A 22,369-nucleotide genomic window follows, 5' to 3' on the forward strand; every position below is an offset into this window, starting at 1 on the left:
CTTGGCTCTATTTTATAAGTAGCATTATTGTTATCATTTGCAACTAGCAAGCTGTACATTGCACCAAGCTTTAATTAATTTCATAATCAATCTTTGACCTTCAACTTCTAATGGCCACCACCCCATTAGAATATGGGTGGGCACTTCCAAGTATTTCACCATTGGTGGACTGGTTGTGTGAGATGAGTAAACCATAAGATCCATAACCAGAACGTTTAAAGTAACAGAAGGGAAAAAGGAAAATCATCAAGGAGAAGAGAAATAGAGAAATGTACTGCAATTTAGTTCATCTGTCTCTTTTTTTTTTTTATTGAGTTTGTCTAACAAGTGCACTCGTTAATACATCTATAGTTCACTTGACCTATCATGTATATATACATGCTCACAATTATTATTCTCCCTTGTGTTTATATATTTTCCCTATTTAATCTTACCTACCCTCTGTTGTATTTATTTATCTTTCCTAATTAATCTTACATTTTCAAAAGTATGACAGTTGAAATATAGTTTGGGTAGCCGCTAGACAGACCCTTTTTTTTTCAACTGAGAGTCAATAGAATGACATTTATATAATTGATATATAGCCTGTAATAGACAAGTTAGACTACAATTCAGGCAGTCACTGAAGTTTTCTGGTCATTTACTAAATTAAACATCTTAAAGTAATTAAATAATTGTTGATAGCTATCAAATTTTTTTCAGTTTTTAAAAATTTTCTGAGTTTTTGAGACCTTTTTTTTTATGAGACTTAAGAGCATAGAATCCAAAATCATGGGTAGATTAGTAAAATTTGAGGCCTTAATCATGATTATAGAATTAAAATCTCAACTATTTCAAAAGTACATTCATATACACATGTAAATATGCGTGCACACGTAATTATATGATATATGATAACTTTTTTTTTAATACACTGTCAATGCAAAGACTTTTTTATACAAGCAAATTTAGATCATATCACATAACATGAATTCAAATTTGAAATTTAAATTATGCATATGTAGCATACATCGAAAGTTACTAGTGTAAAAAAAAATCGCTACACTATTATTCATATTGTGCCTGTATGTATTGTCTATTATGTTTATTGCAGGAGCTTTGATTAAGTTTTGAACATTTTACAAAAAAGTTTGTAGTTAGTTAAATTTGTGCTGATAGGGAATCTAAATAGATCGAGTTTAGGCATCAACTTTGGAAAATAGTGATCATATTAGTCTAGTTAGTTATAATATGTTGAGAGTGAAACTCTCATATTAGTCGACATCTTTCTATATATAAATTATAAAGCATGACATTTGCCTTTGATGTTAAAACTTTTTATAATTATTTATTATTTCAGTTTTATCCCTAAATATGTAAGAATTTGTATATAACCACCACAAACTAATAATACTTATTCAATTTTAACAACTTTCGTTAACTTCTTTTATTTTAACTCCCAATAACTTCCTTTCAAAAAAATTCCAATAAATTCCTTTTTCATTGGACAGATCAAACTTCTAATAACTTCTGCTTTGCTATTTAAAAAATAAATCCCCACCCATTTATTGAGCAAAAAACTTTGTTTTCAGTTTATACACTCACAGGGTGTGCCTCTCAATACTAGCAAAAATAATAACCGATTAGCTCCATCTAAAGTTTTAGTGATTTCCAAAAAAGTATTACTGTGTTAGCATGGTATTTGTTGCGTAAGAATAAATGTGGTAGAAAAAAAATTAGAAGTGTGATTTAAAATTTTTTAAAGATAATTTTGAAAGAGAAAAAACCATAAACATTTTTTTTTGATAAAAAGTGAATTTCATTAATAAAATTGCTGAAAACCACCTAGCACATTGATTTACATTAATATAGAGATATGCACCATAGAAATAATAGATTTGCAATTTAAAACATACGAAGATTCGAAAATCTATAAATAGGTCTGAAAAATACAAGAAATTTTAAAAGGACTTCTAATAAGATAAATTGCTACATATGTTGCAATCGTCAGATCTACTATTAACTACATTAACCAATGATGAGATCTACTGATATAGATATAAGATCCAAAAGAAAAATTCCAACTCTGATAACTAGTCAAAAATAAATTCAGATCTAACAATAAAATAAGAAAAATCTCACTAGGAGCTCTTAGAAGAACAAAAAATTCTCACTAGTGACCCTTAGGAGAAATAGAGAACTCTCACTAAGAAATTTTTGGAGAGACTTTATTATAGTGATGATGTAAATGCAAAATGACATCTATAGCTAAACATGAATTTGCGAGGCTGCATTGGGACACGCTTGATTAACCTCTAACACCTTAAACTACTAATGTTGATTAATAAGTGTATTTCTTCTTTTCTCTTTTTGTCATGAATATGAACATAAACACTCGACATCATGGAAGCTATAGATATGCATGGTTTCTGAAATTACACAACAAAAAATGTTGGGTTTCTTAAGGAAGATACAACATGCATGATATGACTACCAAATTTAGTGTTCTACTTTGACAGAAGTAATTGCTTTCTATCAAACAAAATTCACAATGTTACAAAAGCTGTATCTATCACACTTGCCAAAAATAAACTCGAATTGGCAAAGAGTATTTTTAGTATGCAACTATATATATATATATAGTTTACTTATTATAATGTTGCTAGTGTAGATCTACAAGTTTAGATCTGTCTCATGAGATTGCTTAACTTTCATGATTACCATCTTTCTTTACTTATTATGATGTTGCTAGTATAGATCTATAAGTTTATATCTGTCTGATGAGACTGGTTAACTTCGTGATTACTATATATATATATATATGTTTTTGTATCTGATTTGGGGTCAAATATGGCCACTTAAACGTCACCATCAAAGTTCAAAACAATGGAGATGGACAAGTTTAACTGGTATAGAGTGAAGACCATTTTATTTCCACACCTTAATATGTAGACGTGCTGATACTTTGTAATTGGCCTGCAGGCAATTTAAGCCTTCCATTTTCAGTGGCATCATCTCTAATATGTGGAACCAAAAAGTAGGTATGAATATTCCTCATCAGCTAGCTAAAAGCCTAAAACACTTTCATGGTCTGTATTAATTAGTAGAATGTGCCTTTTAATTACGTGTTTAAAGTTGAATCAGTCAATTCATGGTTGGAAAATTTTCAGCCACCCTAACATGGAATTTTCGAAGTTCTGTGTGTATAGATATAAAAAATGTGCATTTACAAGGAAAGAAAGGAGATAACATGCGCATGCCAGTAAAATACATCACCTTAAACGATCTCTATCTATGACTCATCCAGTTGGATTATATGGCTTGACACATCAATTACAATGTAAGGTAATATGTCAGCATGACTCGGATTAAAGTGGAAATGTTGCCTAGATTTCTAAATTTGCTTGGTAAATCCTTGTTAGAATATCATCATCATCTTGATTTTTTCTGGTCCAAAACTATCTACTGTACCATGAATATGATTCTTTTTTTTGTTGTTTTCTTCACCAGTCTTGATTTTATTTGTCATCAGTTCTATGATTTCACGCGATATAACTGCTAATCAAGAAAAGTTAATTGTGCAAAATCAATTCCTCATAACAACAAAGGAAAGTTAAAAGACATATAAGCTTGCTAAAATTTATTGATTTTTAGCTGAAATGATATTTAGGACTGCTTACAATTTGACAATTATCATATATGAGAAGGTGGTACCCGACCACGATATTTGTTGCTCTGTGATTGGCTTAATTGTGATTTACTCCTTTTTTTTATATATAAAATATCATAATTTCATTAAAATCTGCACTAATGGCAGAAATTACATCGTCAAACATACATAGATATCAAAGAAAAGATATGAAGAAAGGATACTCCAGAACTGAAGAACAATAAAAGTTGTATTATAAAGCTCCAAATTCAAATTGTGATATACTCCTATACTTTATATTTATTGTTGTCTTTGTAATGTGTACACTTGCAAGTAGCTACAATTTTCAATTGTAATCACCTGTTGACTTAACAATAATAATTTTCAATTGTAACCATTAGATAGATCTAGTTAGCTCTGGGACTGGCCTTCCTTGATTTAGTAATTTTTTTTTATGTATTAGACCGACTCGTAGCTGCCTACGAACACATTAAGACACAACTTTCATACTGGTTATGCGGCTTAGATCCTAACTTTGACGAGATAGCAGGCTAGTATAGCACTGTCCACCTCACAAAGTTTTGAGTTTCCAATTCCATCCACGCTCAAAGTTCGGATATTTGGAGGCATCCACAAGACTCAACAATGGGGAGCTAAGACTTGGAAATTGAAGTGAAAAAGAGTAGCTAGTGCACGCTCACTCCCCATGCACATTTGCACTATGTGATATTTTGGTATCCCTTCGAGGAAGGAGTGTCTTTTAGGCTAGTTTGGATTGCTATTTTTTGAAATTTTTGTTAAAAAATATACTGTAACGATTCGATATATGTGAAGTAAAAAATTGACTGAGAAACGTGTTCATAGAAAATGTATATATTTTTTTCAAAAAAAAAACTGCAAACCAAGCAAGGCCTTAACGTTCCAAGGTTTCAGTTTCACTTGTTTGTGTGTAATGCCAATTTCCACGTGTCGTCCCATAGGAATGATTAAAACAAAAAAAGAAAAAAGGAACTCCTTATAACACTATACATCTTTTCTAATATGATTAATAATTCAATTAGGTTGCTCGAACATACAGTTAGAAATTTGAAATTAACCGTTCCTCTCAATCTATATTAGTTGAACCGATCAAATAAGTTAGGTTGTGGAGGAAAAAAGAACGATATTATTACGACATTTAAGTCTTGCTCTAGAGAATAGAGAAGAGCTACGACATCCTGATTACCAATTAAACACTCTAGTCTGTTTGGATCGGGAGGTTTTCACATATACTACCACAACAATACACCTCAATAACACTTTAAATACCCTTTAATTGAAAAAAAAAAAAAACTCTGCATACAATTTTAAATACACCTTACAAAGCACTCAAAAAAAAAAAACCTGCTGCCACTTTCTTCCTCCAGCCACCATTATTTATCACTACCACCACAATCATCTCTCTCCTACTTTTCTTCGCACTTCTCTCCTCTCTCCTATTTTCTTACTACTATCCCTTCCTCCTCCTCTTTATGACACCACCGCTGATGCCTCTACCAGCCCCACCTCCACCACCTATACCACTATCTACTCTTCCCTACGTCTCCTCTCTCCTTTCTTTTTCCTCTTCCCCTTCTTCCTCTCATCCCATCTCTCACACCTCTTCCCCTCCCTGCTTGCGATCAAATTTGGTCACGATGACCAGATTTGGTCATGGCCAGAATATCTAAGAGAAAGATGGAGGAGAGAGGAAAAGGGGAGTACAAGTGGGAATAGAGCGATATAGTTGCTGCCTGTTGGTGGTGGTCCAGAGAGGAGGTGGAGAGAAGGTGATACACAGTTGTGATAAGGAAGAAAAAGAAAATTTTAAAAATATCCTAATAAAATTTTAAAATTTAAAGATACCCTTGTAAGTGAAAGTCCCTGAGTTAACTACATTTGCCTCCTTTGAAGTTAGGTCAAACTATCAAATTTACCTTGATGTTTAGCCAAATATCATTGATCTCCCTTGCTAGTAATGTAAACTCCATCCATGGAGGCCATGAAATGACAAACATACCCCTTTACATGAAATTTTCAACAAATATGAAAAAAACAACAGATATGTAAAATTCATAAAGATTTAAGGAAAGGAAAAAAATTCCAAATCCATGTGAAAGGTCTATAGATAAAAGAAAACCAAATGTAAAAAAAAAAAAATGGAATCACTAATCGAAAGCAAAAAGAATTACCAAAGAAACTTAAAAAAAAAAAAATCCTTCAACAATAAAAAAAAGAAAAATAAAATCATAAATGGTAGGAAGGAAATTGAAGACTCATAAAACAAGAAAGAAAATACAAAAGGAAAAAGATTTGCTAGCAAATGTATCCTCTTGCGGGTGGCAATTACCTCTTCCCTATTCTTTGTTGTCTTCTCTTCGTCATTCTGTATCTCCCACTTAACCAAAACGTGTCATAAATCCATTGTACTTATCTAGTTTATTATTCCTCTTAAGCCATCTTTCCTAAACAATTAAATAAATGTCCAGAAACACATCCAGTTGAATTTACAGCTCATGAACTTGAAGAGAAAAGATCGAAAACACAAGGGATTCAGCAAAAGATGAATGGGACAATTTCATATTGAAGATCTTTTGTTGGGTACAAAAATAGCAACATTTGACATATTTAGAAGACTTATTTGATATTTGTTGAAGTCTTTTCATTGCATTTGATGAAATGAAATGGTTTCCCGGATGTGATTATGGAGTCACAATAGGCTCCATTTGAATACTATTTTGTTCCCATCTTGAAATTTTCAAGTTAAAACCTATGTTGTAGACAAAGCCAGAGGGGGTGGGAGATTAACAGCAGCAGCGACTCTTTTGTTTTGGTCTTGAAGATCAAAGGATTATTTCGTAATTCGATCAAATTTCAAAATTTATTTTGTAGTTTGGCTTAATCTCATGAAAGATCGATGTAATTGACCTAAGTTTTCAATATACAAAATTACAGTAAATATTTTAAAAAGTATTTTTAAAAACATATAATCCATACAAAATCGAACACAATTAAATAAAATACAAAATTACAATAAATTTTTAAAAATATATTTCTAAAAAAATCTAATACATACAGAATCAGACACATTTAAATAGCTGATTGTGCTCGCTTCAAATCATATGTCCAGAATTTTGTCTCTATTCCATCTGTCCCCTTTTTGTTTAATTGCTTTGTGTGTTCTACCGCTGAACTTATCTTCTAATAGAATTTTAAAGAGTTATTAATAAATACATGTGATACTTAAACAAGGATCACCGGACATAGACAAAATCAACCGAATCTTTAAGAGTTATTAATAAATACACATAATAGTTAAACAGAGATGGACAGACGGTGTTATTAATAAATACACACAGTTAAAGTTAAACACGAAGCTGATTGTTTCCTGACGTGGAATAGAAGTTGAGAAGAGCTACGGCATCCTGTTCAAGACAGAAGTTTGAACCAAAAACGGCTGACAATTCATTCTTCTCTTCCTCCACACGTTCGATAGATCATAAACCTGACCCTTGGCTCCAACAGACAGTCGCCAAGTCGAAGCAGCCAAGCTACACCTCACTCCTCAGTCCTCACCGCCCTCTAACAAATACTACTACAAGAAGACAAAAAACAGCACAAATCAAATCCATCATCGTCGTCAGCAGACGAAAGTCGGAAGTGAACTCCACACTGACGCAGACCGTATCCTTCGATTTTTTTTTTCCATACAGAAAAAAACCAGAGCCTCCCAATTCGATCTGTCGTCCTTTTTATCCCCACATCCTCCCTTCACTCCACACATTTTCCTCATCCCCACAATCCCATTTCTCTCCACATCCCCCTTTGCCATTTACAGCCAGCAATCTTGGGTTCGTTGGTTGTGAATATTGAGAAGAAGAGCTGATGTCTTCAGTGCAGTCAGTTGTGGGGCGACCTGACGTCGTCCCACGACTGCTTTACTCCAGTTCTAATGCAAGGGACTTGGTTTTTGTTGATTTTGTTGGACTGGGGTGTAAGTTCAGACGGTCTCGCCGGAAACTTGGAGTTTCGTCCACCACCCCTTCGGCACGTGGTCTGTTAGGACGAAATAATTGGTCTTCGTCTTCTATCCGGGCTGTTCTTGATCTTGAACGCATTGGTACTTCCTCTTCTAAAGTACCCTCCCATTCTGATGATGATTCAAAGCCCAAGGTTTGTTTCTAAGCTCTCTGTTCTGAGTTTTCTGTTGAATTGTTTTCGGAGCAGCATTAGTTTAAATTTATTACAGCTTAATAATTGGTCGTTCTTGTTTTTGTTTAAATATGGATTTGGCGTTGTCGTTTGTGTAGGGATTTGTTTAGGCAGGTTAATGATCATTGGACTAGCAAATAGAACAATGGAGCAGTAGGTTGATAGAATTGTTATCTTTTGAAAGTTTTGTCTTTTATCTTTCTCTTGTCCAGCTGTTCATTTAGTACATTGAAAACCCAATTTAGATGTGATTACATATATCAAACAGTGTTGTATTTTGGTGGCCTTTCATTGATACTGGTAGCAGCATTTTAATGAGTCAGCCGACAGAGGCCTGAGATTTTGGAGTGATAGATTTGTAGGTTTGCTTTATGTGATTTCAAGCAGTTTTTCTGTTTGTACTGTTACTAGAAACATGCTGCTTAGTGCTTTTGGGAAATGGTATAGTGCCAGGGAAAGTGTCCCCTAAATGGTGTGATGAATGATATCTTGCTTGATTGAAGGGGTTGAATGGATATTTTCCAATAGCTAATTAAAATGTGTGCTTACTAATATGTTTTGAAAATTGATGGTGATTTTCTGGTTTAGTTATTAGGAGCAGGATATGGAGGAGAAACATTGCTCTTATGACTAGTTGTTCGAAAAATTGGGGTAAATTAGAATCAGTACATTGAGAAGCAGCAATGTTTTTCTTGATAATCAATCGAAAACAGAGTGAACTAGACTGTTGCTTTACTTAATGAACTGAGCTTTCTTTCGTCTAAGGCAAGCCCATACCAGTTGATGAAATCATGTGGATTGGATTTGTCTGAGGAGTTGAGTGGGGTTTGTCAGGATCAACCTTCAACTTCTCGAGAGGAAGTTGATTTACGGTAAGCATCAAAGGGGTTCTTTTATTTTTTCTGCACTACGATCAAATTTTATATTAGAAATTTATGCACCTTTGTGCAGCATGATACTTCTTTTAGTGGTGAATTGCAGCTTCTCATTATTGGAATCCATTAGTGAAGGGACAACTTGAATGCTTTTTAATAAGGAGCATGGAATTTCCCAAGAGGTTACTTCTTGGTCTTCAACGAGAGAATCTTGATGCTTTTGCAACAGTTTGGGGTACATTGTGAATGATCTGTAGGATGGATAATGCCCTCATCTTGCATGACCATTTTACAGAAAATTTTATTTCTCTGGAATTTGACATTTCTTGGAAGGTGACTCTGGTTAGGTGTTTTGAACTCCATGGAATAAGATGGTTTATCAGCTCATATGACATTTTAAGGAAGAAAGAGAATACTTCGACATCCAGGCAATAGCATATCTACATGAAATTCTGTTTCTGGAATTTTGTTGAGATAAGTGGAGCAAAAGGGCAAGCTAGTTCTTGCATTGTTTAGATAATGCCAGAACCATTTGTATAAGAATGCCTCCTCTGTAGCAATCATAACTAGTGACCACAAGTCGCATTTAAGGTCAAGCTCATCTTTGGACGTTATATCAGTCAACAGAATGTTCTGATCATTCTAAACAAATTATAGATCATCTGCAGGAGTACTAACTTGACTATGATCATCTGCATAGAGTCTATGATCATCCTAAATGCTGATCCGAGCGTGACTGAGGTTAAGAGGCAAACCAAGAAAAACAATAAACATGCATTTCTCATTCTAGTTTGACTGCTTTACTAGGGAGAAACTGAAACTACAAGCAGACAGTGGTACAGGAATTTAATTCATGTTTGAAATAACAAGACCATTCATTCTGCCTGCTGATATGTTGATAACCTCCCACTACCTTTTCATAATTTCAGATTAAAAAGGGGTTATTTTTTTTGTTACTTTGTATTTAGTTCATTTACAAATGTTTGTTTGCATAGATTTCTAATAATATTTTTAGTTTAAGCTTCATTGAAGTTGTGATAAAAGACACTGTCTTTGTTGTTGAGTTTGATTGGCATGTCATGCGGGTGACTCAATTTCACATGCCATTATTTAACTAAGTACTTATTTTAGAAACAGCTTTTGTTTTCTTTAGTCAGTTATGAAGAAGTTGGTTGTAGAATATCTGTTGAATGAAGAAAAACACATTTTTCCTTGTGAATTTGAAAAGCTGAATTACGTGCCACAAATTAATTAACAGCTTATTCAAAGAACAGCTATTTTTTTTGGTGCTTTTTTTTAAGTTGGCTAAGAAAGTTTTGATTATTTAAAATCTGTTAAGTAAATAGAAGCACATTTTTTTTTTTGTAAATTTTGAATAGTTAAACACTGTTTTTGGAGCACCTCAAGAGCTGTTTCTTGGAGTCAGCTTTTCACAGCTTAAAATAAGATAAAAAGCAATTAAGAACACTAGAAAATAGCTTTTAGCATAAAAATAAAGCTATAATCACATGATTTCAAGCTGTCAAGTTCCATCCCCAAGTATTTTTAGATGTAACTGCGAATTTTTTATTGGTAACTACTTTTGTGCTCTCTTATGCTCCTTAAAAAGTCATATGAAGTTGTTTAGTTAAATTCATTAGAACTATGAAGTCTTATGTGTCTACCATATATGGAATAAAGATATATGCAGATACGCTATGGGTCTTTGTCCTTTTTATTATCTATTTCACATAAAAATACTTCACACGTATTTTGATTGTATTTTCTTGTTTGAAGGTTGCAAATTTGGAGGATATAATATCAGAAAGAGGGGCATGTGGAGTTGGATTTATTGCAAATTTGGAAAATAAAGCATCACACGACATAATTAAGGATGCTCTTACTGCCCTCGGCTGTATGGAACATCGTGGAGGTTGTGGAGCAGATAATGATTCCGGTGATGGTTCTGGAGTGATGACATCTATTCCTTGGGATTTTTTTAATGATTGGGCTGTCAAGCAGGGGATTGCTGCATTTGATACGTTGCACACAGGTGTTGGAATGATTTTTCTTCCCCAGGATGATGAATTAATGAAAGAAGCTAAAACAGGTCAGTCATGCTAGAGGTTTGCATTCTATTTAATAAGTTGACTAAATATCCAGGAATTCAGGTTAATGTAGGATTTCTAGGTCCTTGGGTGTTTGAGTGATGTTATTGGACAGTAGTCTATATATTGATGTGCACATAATGAATAGGAATTCTTATGAGGACAATTCGAGTTGACTGCTGTAACAGCTAAGGCAAAATGTTGGGAGCATAAAAGTATTTATGTGTACTTGCCTGCAGGAAAAAGGGATAAGTGCAGTCTTTTAAGGGAACTAACACCTTATGATTGAAAAAACTTGAGCTCTCTTGAGATTTCCATGAGTATATGGTTGTCTGGTGGTTGTCTGTACGAGAAGAGTCCAAATTTTGAATATTGAAATTTGTCATTTTCACATAGGTAGCCACTTCCGCCAGGCACTCTTAATTACATGAAAGTTTTCTTTTTTATTTCTCCATGATAAATCACATAGAGCCAAACTAATAATGCTTCCTCAAGCAAATTTCGTTGGTCCTTTATTCTCCACAGTTTTTACTTTGGCTCAAGCATGATAAATTATATCTTTCTTCAAATATCTTTGTGCTTAGAACAATATTCAATGGCCTTTCCTTTAGAGTTCAATCAATCTTGTCCACTTTTAAAAAGTTTATCAGTAATTTTTTTGATAAAAATAGATGTAAGATATGGGAAAACAAATTCACAAACATCTTTTAATTTAATGGATCAAGTCATTTTTGTCTTGGGGGGTCACAAATGGGAAAAGACTATTCTAGCTAAAGCAACATCTAGTATTAAGCAAGATAATATTTCTGACACTGGCACACTCTAATTAAAACTTACGGAACTTCGCTCAAAGATGTTTCTGAAAAGCCCATCTACAGTAAAGCTTTCTAAAAACACCCCATCGAAATGGAGCCCTCTATGTTAATGTTCCTTATTCTGAACATACTTGATCTCAGATAGAGATACATTAAAGTTGTTGATTTTATGAATAAGTACCTAATAAGTACTTTTTATGTCCACGTTGGTTCTAATATGACTTCATGACCTCAAATCATGAAATTCAAATGCATAAATATTATGACGCAGATAATCAAGTTAGTTCATTATACCACTTTATGCTAATTTCATTTTTTGGATGCAATAGTGAAGATCTGAAAAGAGTGAACAAACTTTAGTTACCAAAAAAGAAAGCCAAATACTAAGTATTGCCTTTTGACTTTTAGTCCTAAAATTCAAGGGTAATTGCTCAAGAATCAATATTGGATCTCTCACATATGACTTTCCCATTTTTTAATTTTACTTTTGTGTCAAGTTAATTTAGTTCTCAAGTTTCTTTCAGAAACCAAGTGCATCCTTTTACTACACGTCATTTATTCTGGCCAATGACTTTGATAATGTTGCTCAGTTTGCCATACAAATCTTGTGAGGACACTGCATGTATAGTATAAACATTGATATGTTTTAATTGAATAATTATGTGATAGAGATTTAATTAGTTGCTAGAGCTTCTTTCACAAATCACATGCATCCTTTTACCAAAATATCTTTTATGAGCTGCTACCAAAAAAATTAGGTAACACTATATAGCATATCCTTGATAGATGTAATTAAATAATCAAGTGAAAGATCAAAGGTGGTAGTGAACTATGAAGAATTACATTCATCACTTTTAATTAGTTGCTGGAGTTTCTTTCACAAATCACATACATCCTTTTACCAAAATATCTTTTATAGAGCTGCTACCAAAAAAATTAGGTAACACTATATAGCATATTCTTGATAGATGTAATTAAATAATCAAGTGAAAGATCAAAGGCGGTAGTGAACTATGAAGAAGTACATTCATCACTGTACTAGAATTATCTGTATATGACTGAAGCATACAAAGTTGAGGTGATGTTTAGGTGCAGGATTCTATCAGTTTCAATGAGCTTAGTCAATCTATAGTGTTTAATTTAAGCAGTAAGGGTAAAAAACAGAAATTAATTTCTTCATATAGAAGAATTACACCATTAATACTCGTGAAACAGACATTACTGATAAGAAGATACAGAATTATGTCATTGAATTTATTATTAGACAAATACTTAATATGTATTAACATTATTACAAAAAGTTTGGAAGGTGTATAAAATAGTATAAATACAATTATTTAGGCGAAAATATGGTGGATTTACGTGATTATGTAATGTTTTTAAATTTGTCAATCTTATTTGAGTAGTAACAGTTTTATTTGATTTGATTTTTTTTGCTGCAATTGTTGAACAATGCTTTAAAATCTTATTGATGAGAACCAAATTCGTAAAGTACTAAAAATTGAGATCTGTTAAAGAATGAACAGTGAAAGAAATTAAATTTAGAAAACAAGTAATTTCTTTCATAAGCTCATGGAACCTTTTGCTTCTTTGTAGTAGTATTTAGTTTGAGAAGATACAGTGACAATGGAAGTGACCTTTCATCTTGATGAACAATATTTATACTTACTCATTGGTTGTTTTGCTATCCCATTAAACATGTTTGTCGATTTCATTTATTGATAGAACACTGTGAACAAACAAGTTGCTGTGACCAAGTCCTTGTTCCCAGACTAAAAGTTTTGACAGTGATGTTATGTTGCTGCATTTGAAATCGATTGCCATTCTTCTTAAGTTTGGACTGATGGACTTCAGATGCTCCCCAAAATTGTTTCACATTGGAAACTTTTTGCATAGCATTTAGGAGTATCTTAGACTTCAAAATTTTTGAGCCTTCCAATAATCAAATTTACTGACCCAAATTCCATTTCAGTTATATTGAATTGATGCCTGCAACTTACACACTCAGCACACATAGGCATGTAGAGAAATGAAAAGATGGGGGATGGAAGAAGGTTATCTATCATATTTCTTTTATTTTCATGTTTTAATGCAGCATTATTATCTTTCAATCTGAAATTGCCCAACTAAAGCATTGATAGTCTGCCTTGTTTTTAACGTAACTTGCCCTATGTTTAGACAAGTATTGTGAATAGCTTTGCAAATCAAAACCAAATTAAATACTTTCTGTCTAGTGTTGCAGCTCCAAGCCATCCTCATATTTACTAGGGACCAGGAAGATTCTCTATAGTGAATTCCTCTTGAATGATTTGCAATCATGTACTTTTTTAATTGCTTGAACTTCAATTTAGTCTAACACTTCCCACAGGTTGGTGCAATTATCAATCTGCTAAGTTAATTGATAGTGTAGTTAGAACTATGTTCTAATGAAATAACAAAGTGGCCCCTAACCAGTCTCCTTGAGAGGCTTCTTAAGGTAACATGTGGAGGCTACAAGGTTTTCCATAGTTGAAGCTATACTGTGTGGCTGCCAAGTGCTTGGAATGTGTTGTAAGCAAGAAGATTATATGTTGCTTTGGTTTAGCTTGAATATCAGACTTCCGGCAGTAAAATGCAAAGTGGGTTCATTTCATGAACCAAAAATGGAAAATGCCCTCTTTGTTTCATTTAAGACTTTGATTTTTGTTATAGTTACCTGGTTTCTTTGTGTGCTTGAACAATGTGAATCAGGTATAATTCTGCTCATTATACCTTCAGCTTGTTGCTTAGAAGGAAGAAATAAGCATGACTATGAAGTGAAGTTGTATATATAAGATGAATTGGAGTTGGTCTTTTAATTGTTATTGAAGTGAAGTGGATTTTGTCAGAATTCTAGTCCTTATTACAACTCTTTTGGGTAGGAAGAGTTTTACTTGAATTGAAAGTATAAATTCTTTATCACTCTTTTTGTTAGGTTAGGTTTCACTGGGTTCTAATTTTATATTTTTATGTCCATTAGTGCCCCTTTCACGCAATGCAAAGTCATAAAAGAGAATGCAAGAAATGTGTAAGGTTATGCACTTTTGTATTTGATACACAGATATAGCATTCAATTTTCCTTTTCCATCATAACTTACTTCTGATAGTTGAGAAAACATGTCTATCCACCTACATATAGATAAAATCCGGTGTTTTGGGTGAGCCTTATGAGAACCAAGGTGTTAAATAGGCTTATGTTATGTCAAGGCTTGTTGATCTTCTATTCACTGCTGGTTTAATCACCAAGTTAGTGGTTAGCTATGATGTTTGATTGTGGTTTTGCATTTTGTGCACATATTCTCTATTTTGATTCTGTTTCACTTGTGTAGTTGTTGAGAATATTTTTAAACAAGAGGGTCTTGAAGTGCTTGGATGGAGGCGAGTCCCAGTAGATACTTCTATAGTCGGCTTTTATGCTAGACAAACCTTGCCCAACATACAGCAGGTTTTTGTTAGAATTGGTAAAGAAGAGAATGTTGATGACATTGAAAGAGAACTCTACATCTGTCGTAAATTGATTGAAAGAGCAGTGAACTCTGAAATCTGGGGAAATGAGCTTTACTTCTGCTCATTGTCTAACCAAACCGTAGTTTACAAGGGAATGTTGCGGTCAGAAGTTCTTGGGAGATTTTATTTTGACCTACAGAATGATCTTTATAAATCACCATTTGCTATTTACCACCGGAGATACAGTACAAACACCAGTCCTAGATGGCCTCTAGCTCAACCAATGAGGTTTCTTGGTCACAATGGAGAGATCAACACTATACAGGTCTTGACAGAACTTGAACAATATGCTTTTCTTTTCAGCCGTTTATATTCCTTTTTCATAGATTTCTTTGTGGTTCATTTTATTGATCCAAAAGGCTTTATACAGGGAAATTTGAATTGGATGCGATCTCGGGAAGCCTCATTGAAGTCTTCTGTTTGGCGTGGTCGCGAGAATGAAATTCGTCCTTTTGGGAACCCAAAGGCATCTGACTCCGCGAATCTTGATAGTACAGCAGAGGTATTAGCCTGCTTCATTATGGAAATAGTTTACGTGGTTGTTGCTGGAATGTGGTTAATACAGAGTGAAGTTCTAGAGGCAACAACACACCAACATGTCTTGGAACCGTAAATTGCATTCGGCTGAAATTAATCAATCATGCTGCATTTATTGTCATGTATCTTTATCAGTATGTGCTGCTAAAACAAAAAATGAGACTATAATTCCTAGTTGATCTATGTTGGTGGATTTTATGAATAATCAAATTGGATTCAACTGCCTATTCTGACAGATAGTGTTGAACTGTGCTTTCTTGCTAGTCTAAATTATATACGTTGGTTCATTTCTCTTAGAGCTTGCACTTGTATTGGTTAATTTCCGTTTCTGCTTCTTGTATACAGTTGTTGATAAGAAGTGGTCGTACTCCTGAAGAAGCTCTAATGATTCTTGTCCCAGAGGCATACAAGAACCATCCTACATTGTCTATAAAATATCCTGAGGTACTCATAAGAAGGATAGTAACAATTGAAACAACGAATGAATCCTTATGATGCAAATTCATGAATAGTCTCTATGAAACATTTTAATTTTCATATTTTGCAGCCTTTCATGTGAATGATCTGAATATAGTTTTCTTTTGTATGTTTAATCAGCGGGGTTTAGGCTAAAGGCTGAATAATCCAAGTGGGTCTGACTCTATCTTTTCTTGTTTAGGTTGTTGATTTTTATGACTACTACAAGGGTCAAATGGAAGCTTGGGATGGACCTGCTTTACTTTTATTTAGGTGATGGTTTCCAATGCATAATTTGTTGTAAAATGTGTTTTAGTATTTAGATTAATGACTCATTTCATTTTTTTTTTTCAAATCTTGTAATTTTAGAGTCCCACTGTTTGGCTGTTATGAAGATTCGGTTTGTTACAATAGTATTTCATAGAATATTGTGATTTTGAAAAGCTTGTTACCTAACAATTTTTAGTGCTGCATGTTGGCAAGTATGCTACATACACAGATGGCATGATATACAATTGTAATTATGGTTGTTCTTCATCATGATGAAATGTTAATGATTTTAATCACCATGCATTTGTTTCATGTCAAGGAGCCCCTAAACAGTAAGCTCCTAAAAGTAGGAAGTATGATGGAATGCCTTTAGTTTTTCTTAGCATTTTTCTGTTGTAAATGAATTCATTAATTGCTTTTAAGGTGTTGATGTTGTTGTTACTTCCTTAATAGCTGTCTACATAATCCAGAAAATGCCTTTTCTTGTTGATATCCAATGACACTGTGAATGTTTGCTGCAATTTGTGCATGCTGTGATTATTTTATTCCATACATGTATGTTGAAATTGTCTATGCTATTTCATTTAAATAGCATGCACTATCCAAAATTTGCATGCTTGTTTGATCTGCTTAGGAGTTTTTTTTTATTTTACCCTTGGTGCATTTAAACCGCACTGAGAGGTATTATTAGGGTCACATTGGGTTTTGTTACTTTTTACGTAGTTATTAGAATCAAATGCGTGTTATTAGAGTCAGCTTTTGACAATGGTTATGACTTTGGAGTTGCAGAGTTGTTTAGTATTTTAAGAGCCTCCTATGACTGAGCTTACCACTGATAGGCATCGAGTTTACCACTGATATGACTGTCAATTCCAAAGATTAGGCGCATGTATAGTTGCCATATACAGTTTTTTATCACATTTTTGAGCTACTGCTTAGCCTAGTTTCAGTAAAGTTCTGTAGGACAAAATTTCAGTTTAGCTTTACAAGAAGTTTTTAACTGTTAACAAGTCTCCTTTGTACCTTGCTTGTAGGAATGTATGCATGATTTGCTGTGTATTTGCACTTTCAAATTTCTTGTGCACTGTGACATTATACAGTGCATGCACGTTCTAAGAACTTGATGAAATGATCACCTTTTGTTTCTTTGTAGTCTCTCAAATATAATCTCATAAATTTTTTTCTCCTTTGTATGTCACAGTGATGGGAAAACAGTTGGAGCTTGTCTTGATCGTAATGGACTTCGCCCAGCTAGGTATTGGAGGACAAAAGATAATGTTGTCTATGTTGCATCTGAGGTGCGTCTCGTTTGTTCCCTGTGCTTCTCTCCTCTATACACAACTCATGAGCTATGATTGAGGTTGCGCAACTCGGAAATCTAGGAGATTTTTCAGCAACAGAGTTTCTGTTGCAATTGTTAAACTCATGGATGCAATCTTTATTAGCAGAACGGCTAATGAAATTCGAGTGAATTCTGGTAGGCAACTGGTTTCACAAATCAATTTACTGTTGAAAATTGAGAAGTGACGCTTGAGTAGACTTAAATATTTGCCTAGAGTCAAATATTTGTACTCACCTGTTTATATGCAGAAATTAGGAAATATCCTGCTGTCCTTTTGCCAGTAACAATAGTCCAGGAGTGTGCAGCATGCATGGCGTTGTTTACTCCATTGTGTCAATCTTTTTCCTCTGCTGGAATCATTATAGTTTGATAGAGGTGGCAATTTGTCCCAAGTCCCAATGGGTTACCCATGCCCATGGGGACTTTGGGCGGGATGGGTATTGGATTTTGATATTGGGTTTAAAATGGGATAAATCCCAATTGTACCCATTAATTGATGGGAATACTTGGGAAATACTTGGGTACCCATTAGGCTCAAATAACAAGGGCTCTGTTTGGTTTAGCTATTTTTGGGGGGTATTTTTAAAATATTTTATTATAGCAGTGTATATGAAAAATTTTTACTATAAAATTTTTTTGAAATATTTGATATACTAATATGGATGGGATGTTTTTTGAGTTATTGTATATTACTGTAACATTGTATTTGAAAAACTTATTTTTTGAAAAAATAGCCAATCCAAACGGAGTCTTAGATTCAAAAATTATCTTTAACAATTTTTATAGTCATACTAGAGAATATAATCTAGTAGTTTTCCTAGTCATTATCCACAAGAATTTTCAACATTTCAGTCAATTTAGACCTGTCATCTTTGGACAATGATGAGGATAAATATTCAATACCTTAAGTACCTTGGTCATCTTGATATATATTGGAATATGACTGTATATCTATTTTTTCCTTTATTTGTTAATCCAATTTTTGATGGGAATCCTGAGTATAAAGCACTTGCATGTTTATTTAATAAAATTAAAAAAATTTAATAAATCAAAAATATTAAAATTATATAAAAAATAAAAATGAATTAAAGGAAAAAAAATATGTAGAAAATAGATTTGGGTATTGGGCGGGATCAATCTAAACCCATCCCAAAGTGATCCCGCCCAACTTAGTCCCAAAACACATATGGGTAAGATTGGGCCCAAACCCATATGACCCGGTTCCATCACAAACCCAAGCAAATCCCGCCCATCCCGCCCATTTTGCCACCTCTATAGTTTGATCTGAAATCATCATTTGTTGCTCTTTCGTTTGATTTGAACTCATCTTGTATAGCTGTTAATAACTTCTGGTTGTGGTTCTAAGCTAAAGTTTGATTGTAAATTTGATATTTCATGAATCTTCTTAAACAGATATCTATGGTATTTGATAATATCTCTTGTATGTCCATACTTTCACTGTTTCACACAAAAGTAGAAATACACACATATGTACATATACTTGCACTATTTGTGTATGTATAAGTGTAGGCTACCCATGCGAGAAAACCTTTTGACCTACAGTAGGCATGGTTCAAAGTCATGATTGATTTTCTTTCTGGTTGAAGCTATACATATTGAGTCCCTTCTCGAAGCATGTAGTTGATCTACTCTTAGTTTTGCACTTAGATTGCCTGCTATTTCATTTAGTACTGTGTTAGGGTAGTTCATTTAGTACTGTGTTAGGGTAGCGCCTTAATTTTCTCTTAATGACTTTCCATTTACCTCATAGGCCATTTCTTTTTTCATATAAACAACTGAGGTCAGAGGAAAAACCAAGTAATGCTTGCAAATGGATAGTTTAGTGGAGGAATGTGAAGAAGAAACATATATTACCTACCTAAAGACAAATGAGATTACCATTGGCTTGTGAGTTTGCATGAAATTGTATGTGTCTGAGAGATGAAAAATGTATTTTTTGTGTGTCTGAGAGAGAGAGAGAGAGAGGGAGAATGTGTATGTGCATATAACAGAGAGAATGTATACCTGTGAAACTTAGTATTTTTTGAGTGGATGTTAATCTATTAGTTCAACAATCCAGCAAATTAAGTGATACAACTTTGATTTAAAATTTTGTCTTATTAGAAAAAGCACTTGACGTATTAATATTTAGTTCGTAATTGGAGTCTCAAACACCACCAAAATATGCAATTTCTTCCAACCGTAACTTTTAATAAAGGCGTTCATATATTTTCCAAAGTATAGGCACGACATTATAGTGGAAGGATTTTCAAACATTTTGTTCCATGTGTCATTAGCACTCAAAAAACCTTTTGGGATTATTTATGAGGAAGAGGGTCATGGATTTTGCACGTGATAGCAAGTGCACTGTAGTGGATCGTTGTTCAAACATTCTGCTCCACATGTTATTAGCATTCAGTTTTGCGGATTATTCTTGAAAAAAGGTGGTGGAGGGGATGCACAATGCTGTTTGAGAGTTTGCTCTATAAACAGCAGGTAATATGTACATGAAATGACAACTTTTTAGAGCAATGGCCCTTTTCTAAGATGGAGCAACTAATATACCTTCAGGAATCGCTGAATATACATTGGAAATCCAAGTCTTTTTTCTCTAATGCTTTGTTAAGAAGCTTTCGGTCAACTTTTTTGCATCTTCTACATTTTCTAATGATTTAAAATGGTAATAGTTCTATGCGGAATCTCAGTTGTGAACATGGACGATTACATAAGACTGATACAGAAAGGGAATACCATCACGTGGGAGTGACGAACTGAATGTGATCCCTTTGATTGTTGGCTAGGTTGGTGTTCTTCCAATCGACGATTCAAAAGTCATGATGAAAGGCCGTTTAGGTCCAGGAATGATGATAGCTGTTGATCTAAAAAGTGGCCAGGTTTGACAATTCATTTACTGTCGTTACCCTAACTATCACATTCATATGCTGTTTTCTCCATTTCATATAAACTGGGGCATAACTGTCTTGGGCTGAATGGCTTTAGAGACAGTTATCTTTTCATGATGTTTGAATGGACAGTACATAATAATTTGCCATTAGTTTTCATTTCGGTTTCACCTAGATATCCACACAAATGCATGTTAACCAGTATTAACAATGGTGTATACTGGTATTGATTTGAGTAAGATGACGTCTACAGTGAGGAAAAGCACATAAAACTGGTATATTGATAGATTTCGGATGGGTCTAATGGTACTCACTACCTGATAGTTCTGTTACCTTTTGGATTTATCATGACATAATTGAAAAAAACCTTTCTTGAGCTTTTTGATTTTCATCTAATGTTGGGTTAGCTGTTCTTGTTCATTGCCCCGTTTATGAACTACTCTTTCAGGAATTGCTGATTGTCAATATTCTTTTGCTATTTCTTTTTTTTCCTTTTTATTGGTCTGTGGAAATTCTTCTACTCCGATCTGATTACATCATGCTGGAATGCACATCTGTGAAGAATGCTCTATTGACTTTTTTTTGAAGCTTTTGCTGTTGTTCTCACTTCTAATTTGTGGTTTCAGGAATAAGATTGATTATAATAAATTAGTTGAAATAGTTATTTCTCTATTCTACCATAATCTGTTGAGGCTCCCAAATTGTGACTGTTACAACACTTTCTCTGACCATTTATTATCTAAACAGGTATATGAAAACACAGAAGTTAAAAAACGAGTAGCACTATCAAATCCTTTTGGAAAATGGGTTACTGAGAACCTGCGGTCCTTGAAGCCTGTAAACTTTCTTTCTGCAACGGTTATGGACAATGAAGCAATATTAAGGCGTCAGCAGTAAGCACCTGCAGTATCTAACTATCTCACTTTTTTTATTTGTGGCCTTGAGATGCTTTAAAATGCTACCATTCATCCATGAAGATTTCAGGTCATCCTTTCAAATTTCCAGTATTGCTGTTTCATATAACTCAATTTCTTCAGTTCTCCATCACTTTTCAGACTACATTGGGATGCTTGTTCTTCTTTTTGATTCTAAGTAACCAGTGCCAGCAATTTTATTTTACAATTGATGGAGTTTCCTGAGGAAATGTGTAATTTTGATGACACTTTCTTAACTGGGAATTAAATTAAAATAACATTGAGAACATTTAGAACATTATAGCAGTTGTTGTCATCAACAACTAAAGACAGTTCCTTTCATTTTTCTCTTGTTACCGTTTGAGTGGTCATCATATTGAAGATCCCTGATTCTTACATGTGTTGACTTTAGGGCATATGGATATTCAAGTGAGGATGTCCAAATGGTGATTGAAACCATGGCTGCACAAGGAAAGGAGCCCACTTTCTGTATGGGAGATGATATACCATTAGCAGTATTATCAAGGAAGCCTCATATGCTTTATGATTACTTTAAACAACGGTTTGCTCAGGTTAGCAACAGTCCTATATAAAGCTCTAGGTAATCTCATCATGCACAAATAGTACCCTAAATTGAGCACAGTACTGCACATACTTTATGATTAGTAGTCTTTGGTCAAAGTCAAATGTGTTTCTCTGGATGTTTGTGAAGAATTAATAATGTATTAGTTGGTTGAGATTCAACAACTTGGTATCTTGTCAAATCTTATGATCTTTGCTCAATCTT

At 33.8% G+C, this 22,369-nt stretch overlaps 1 protein-coding gene across 1 annotated transcript in view; it reads left to right on the forward strand.

The window, feature by feature from the left end:
- Nucleotides 1–7,306: 7,306 nt before the first annotated feature.
- LOC113773345 (ferredoxin-dependent glutamate synthase, chloroplastic) overlaps nt 7,307–22,369 on the forward strand; it is a 32,145-nt gene continuing 17,082 nt past the window's right edge. Inside the window, exons 1-10 of the mRNA XM_027317969.1 lie at nt 7,307–7,819; nt 10,510–10,822; nt 14,983–15,425; nt 15,531–15,662; nt 16,043–16,141; nt 16,356–16,426; nt 17,625–17,721; nt 20,567–20,659; nt 21,416–21,561; nt 21,995–22,154. Of these exons, the coding sequence (XP_027173770.1) occupies nt 7,532–7,819; nt 10,510–10,822; nt 14,983–15,425; nt 15,531–15,662; nt 16,043–16,141; nt 16,356–16,426; nt 17,625–17,721; nt 20,567–20,659; nt 21,416–21,561; nt 21,995–22,154 (1,842 nt within the window). The 5' untranslated portion in view covers nt 7,307–7,531. The remainder of the gene's footprint in view (nt 7,820–10,509; nt 10,823–14,982; nt 15,426–15,530; nt 15,663–16,042; nt 16,142–16,355; nt 16,427–17,624; nt 17,722–20,566; nt 20,660–21,415; nt 21,562–21,994; nt 22,155–22,369) is intronic.

Source organism: Coffea eugenioides, chromosome 6, assembly GCF_003713205.1.
Source record: "Coffea eugenioides isolate CCC68of chromosome 6, Ceug_1.0, whole genome shotgun sequence".
In the NCBI taxonomy this organism is placed as follows: domain Eukaryota; kingdom Viridiplantae; phylum Streptophyta; class Magnoliopsida; order Gentianales; family Rubiaceae; genus Coffea; species Coffea eugenioides.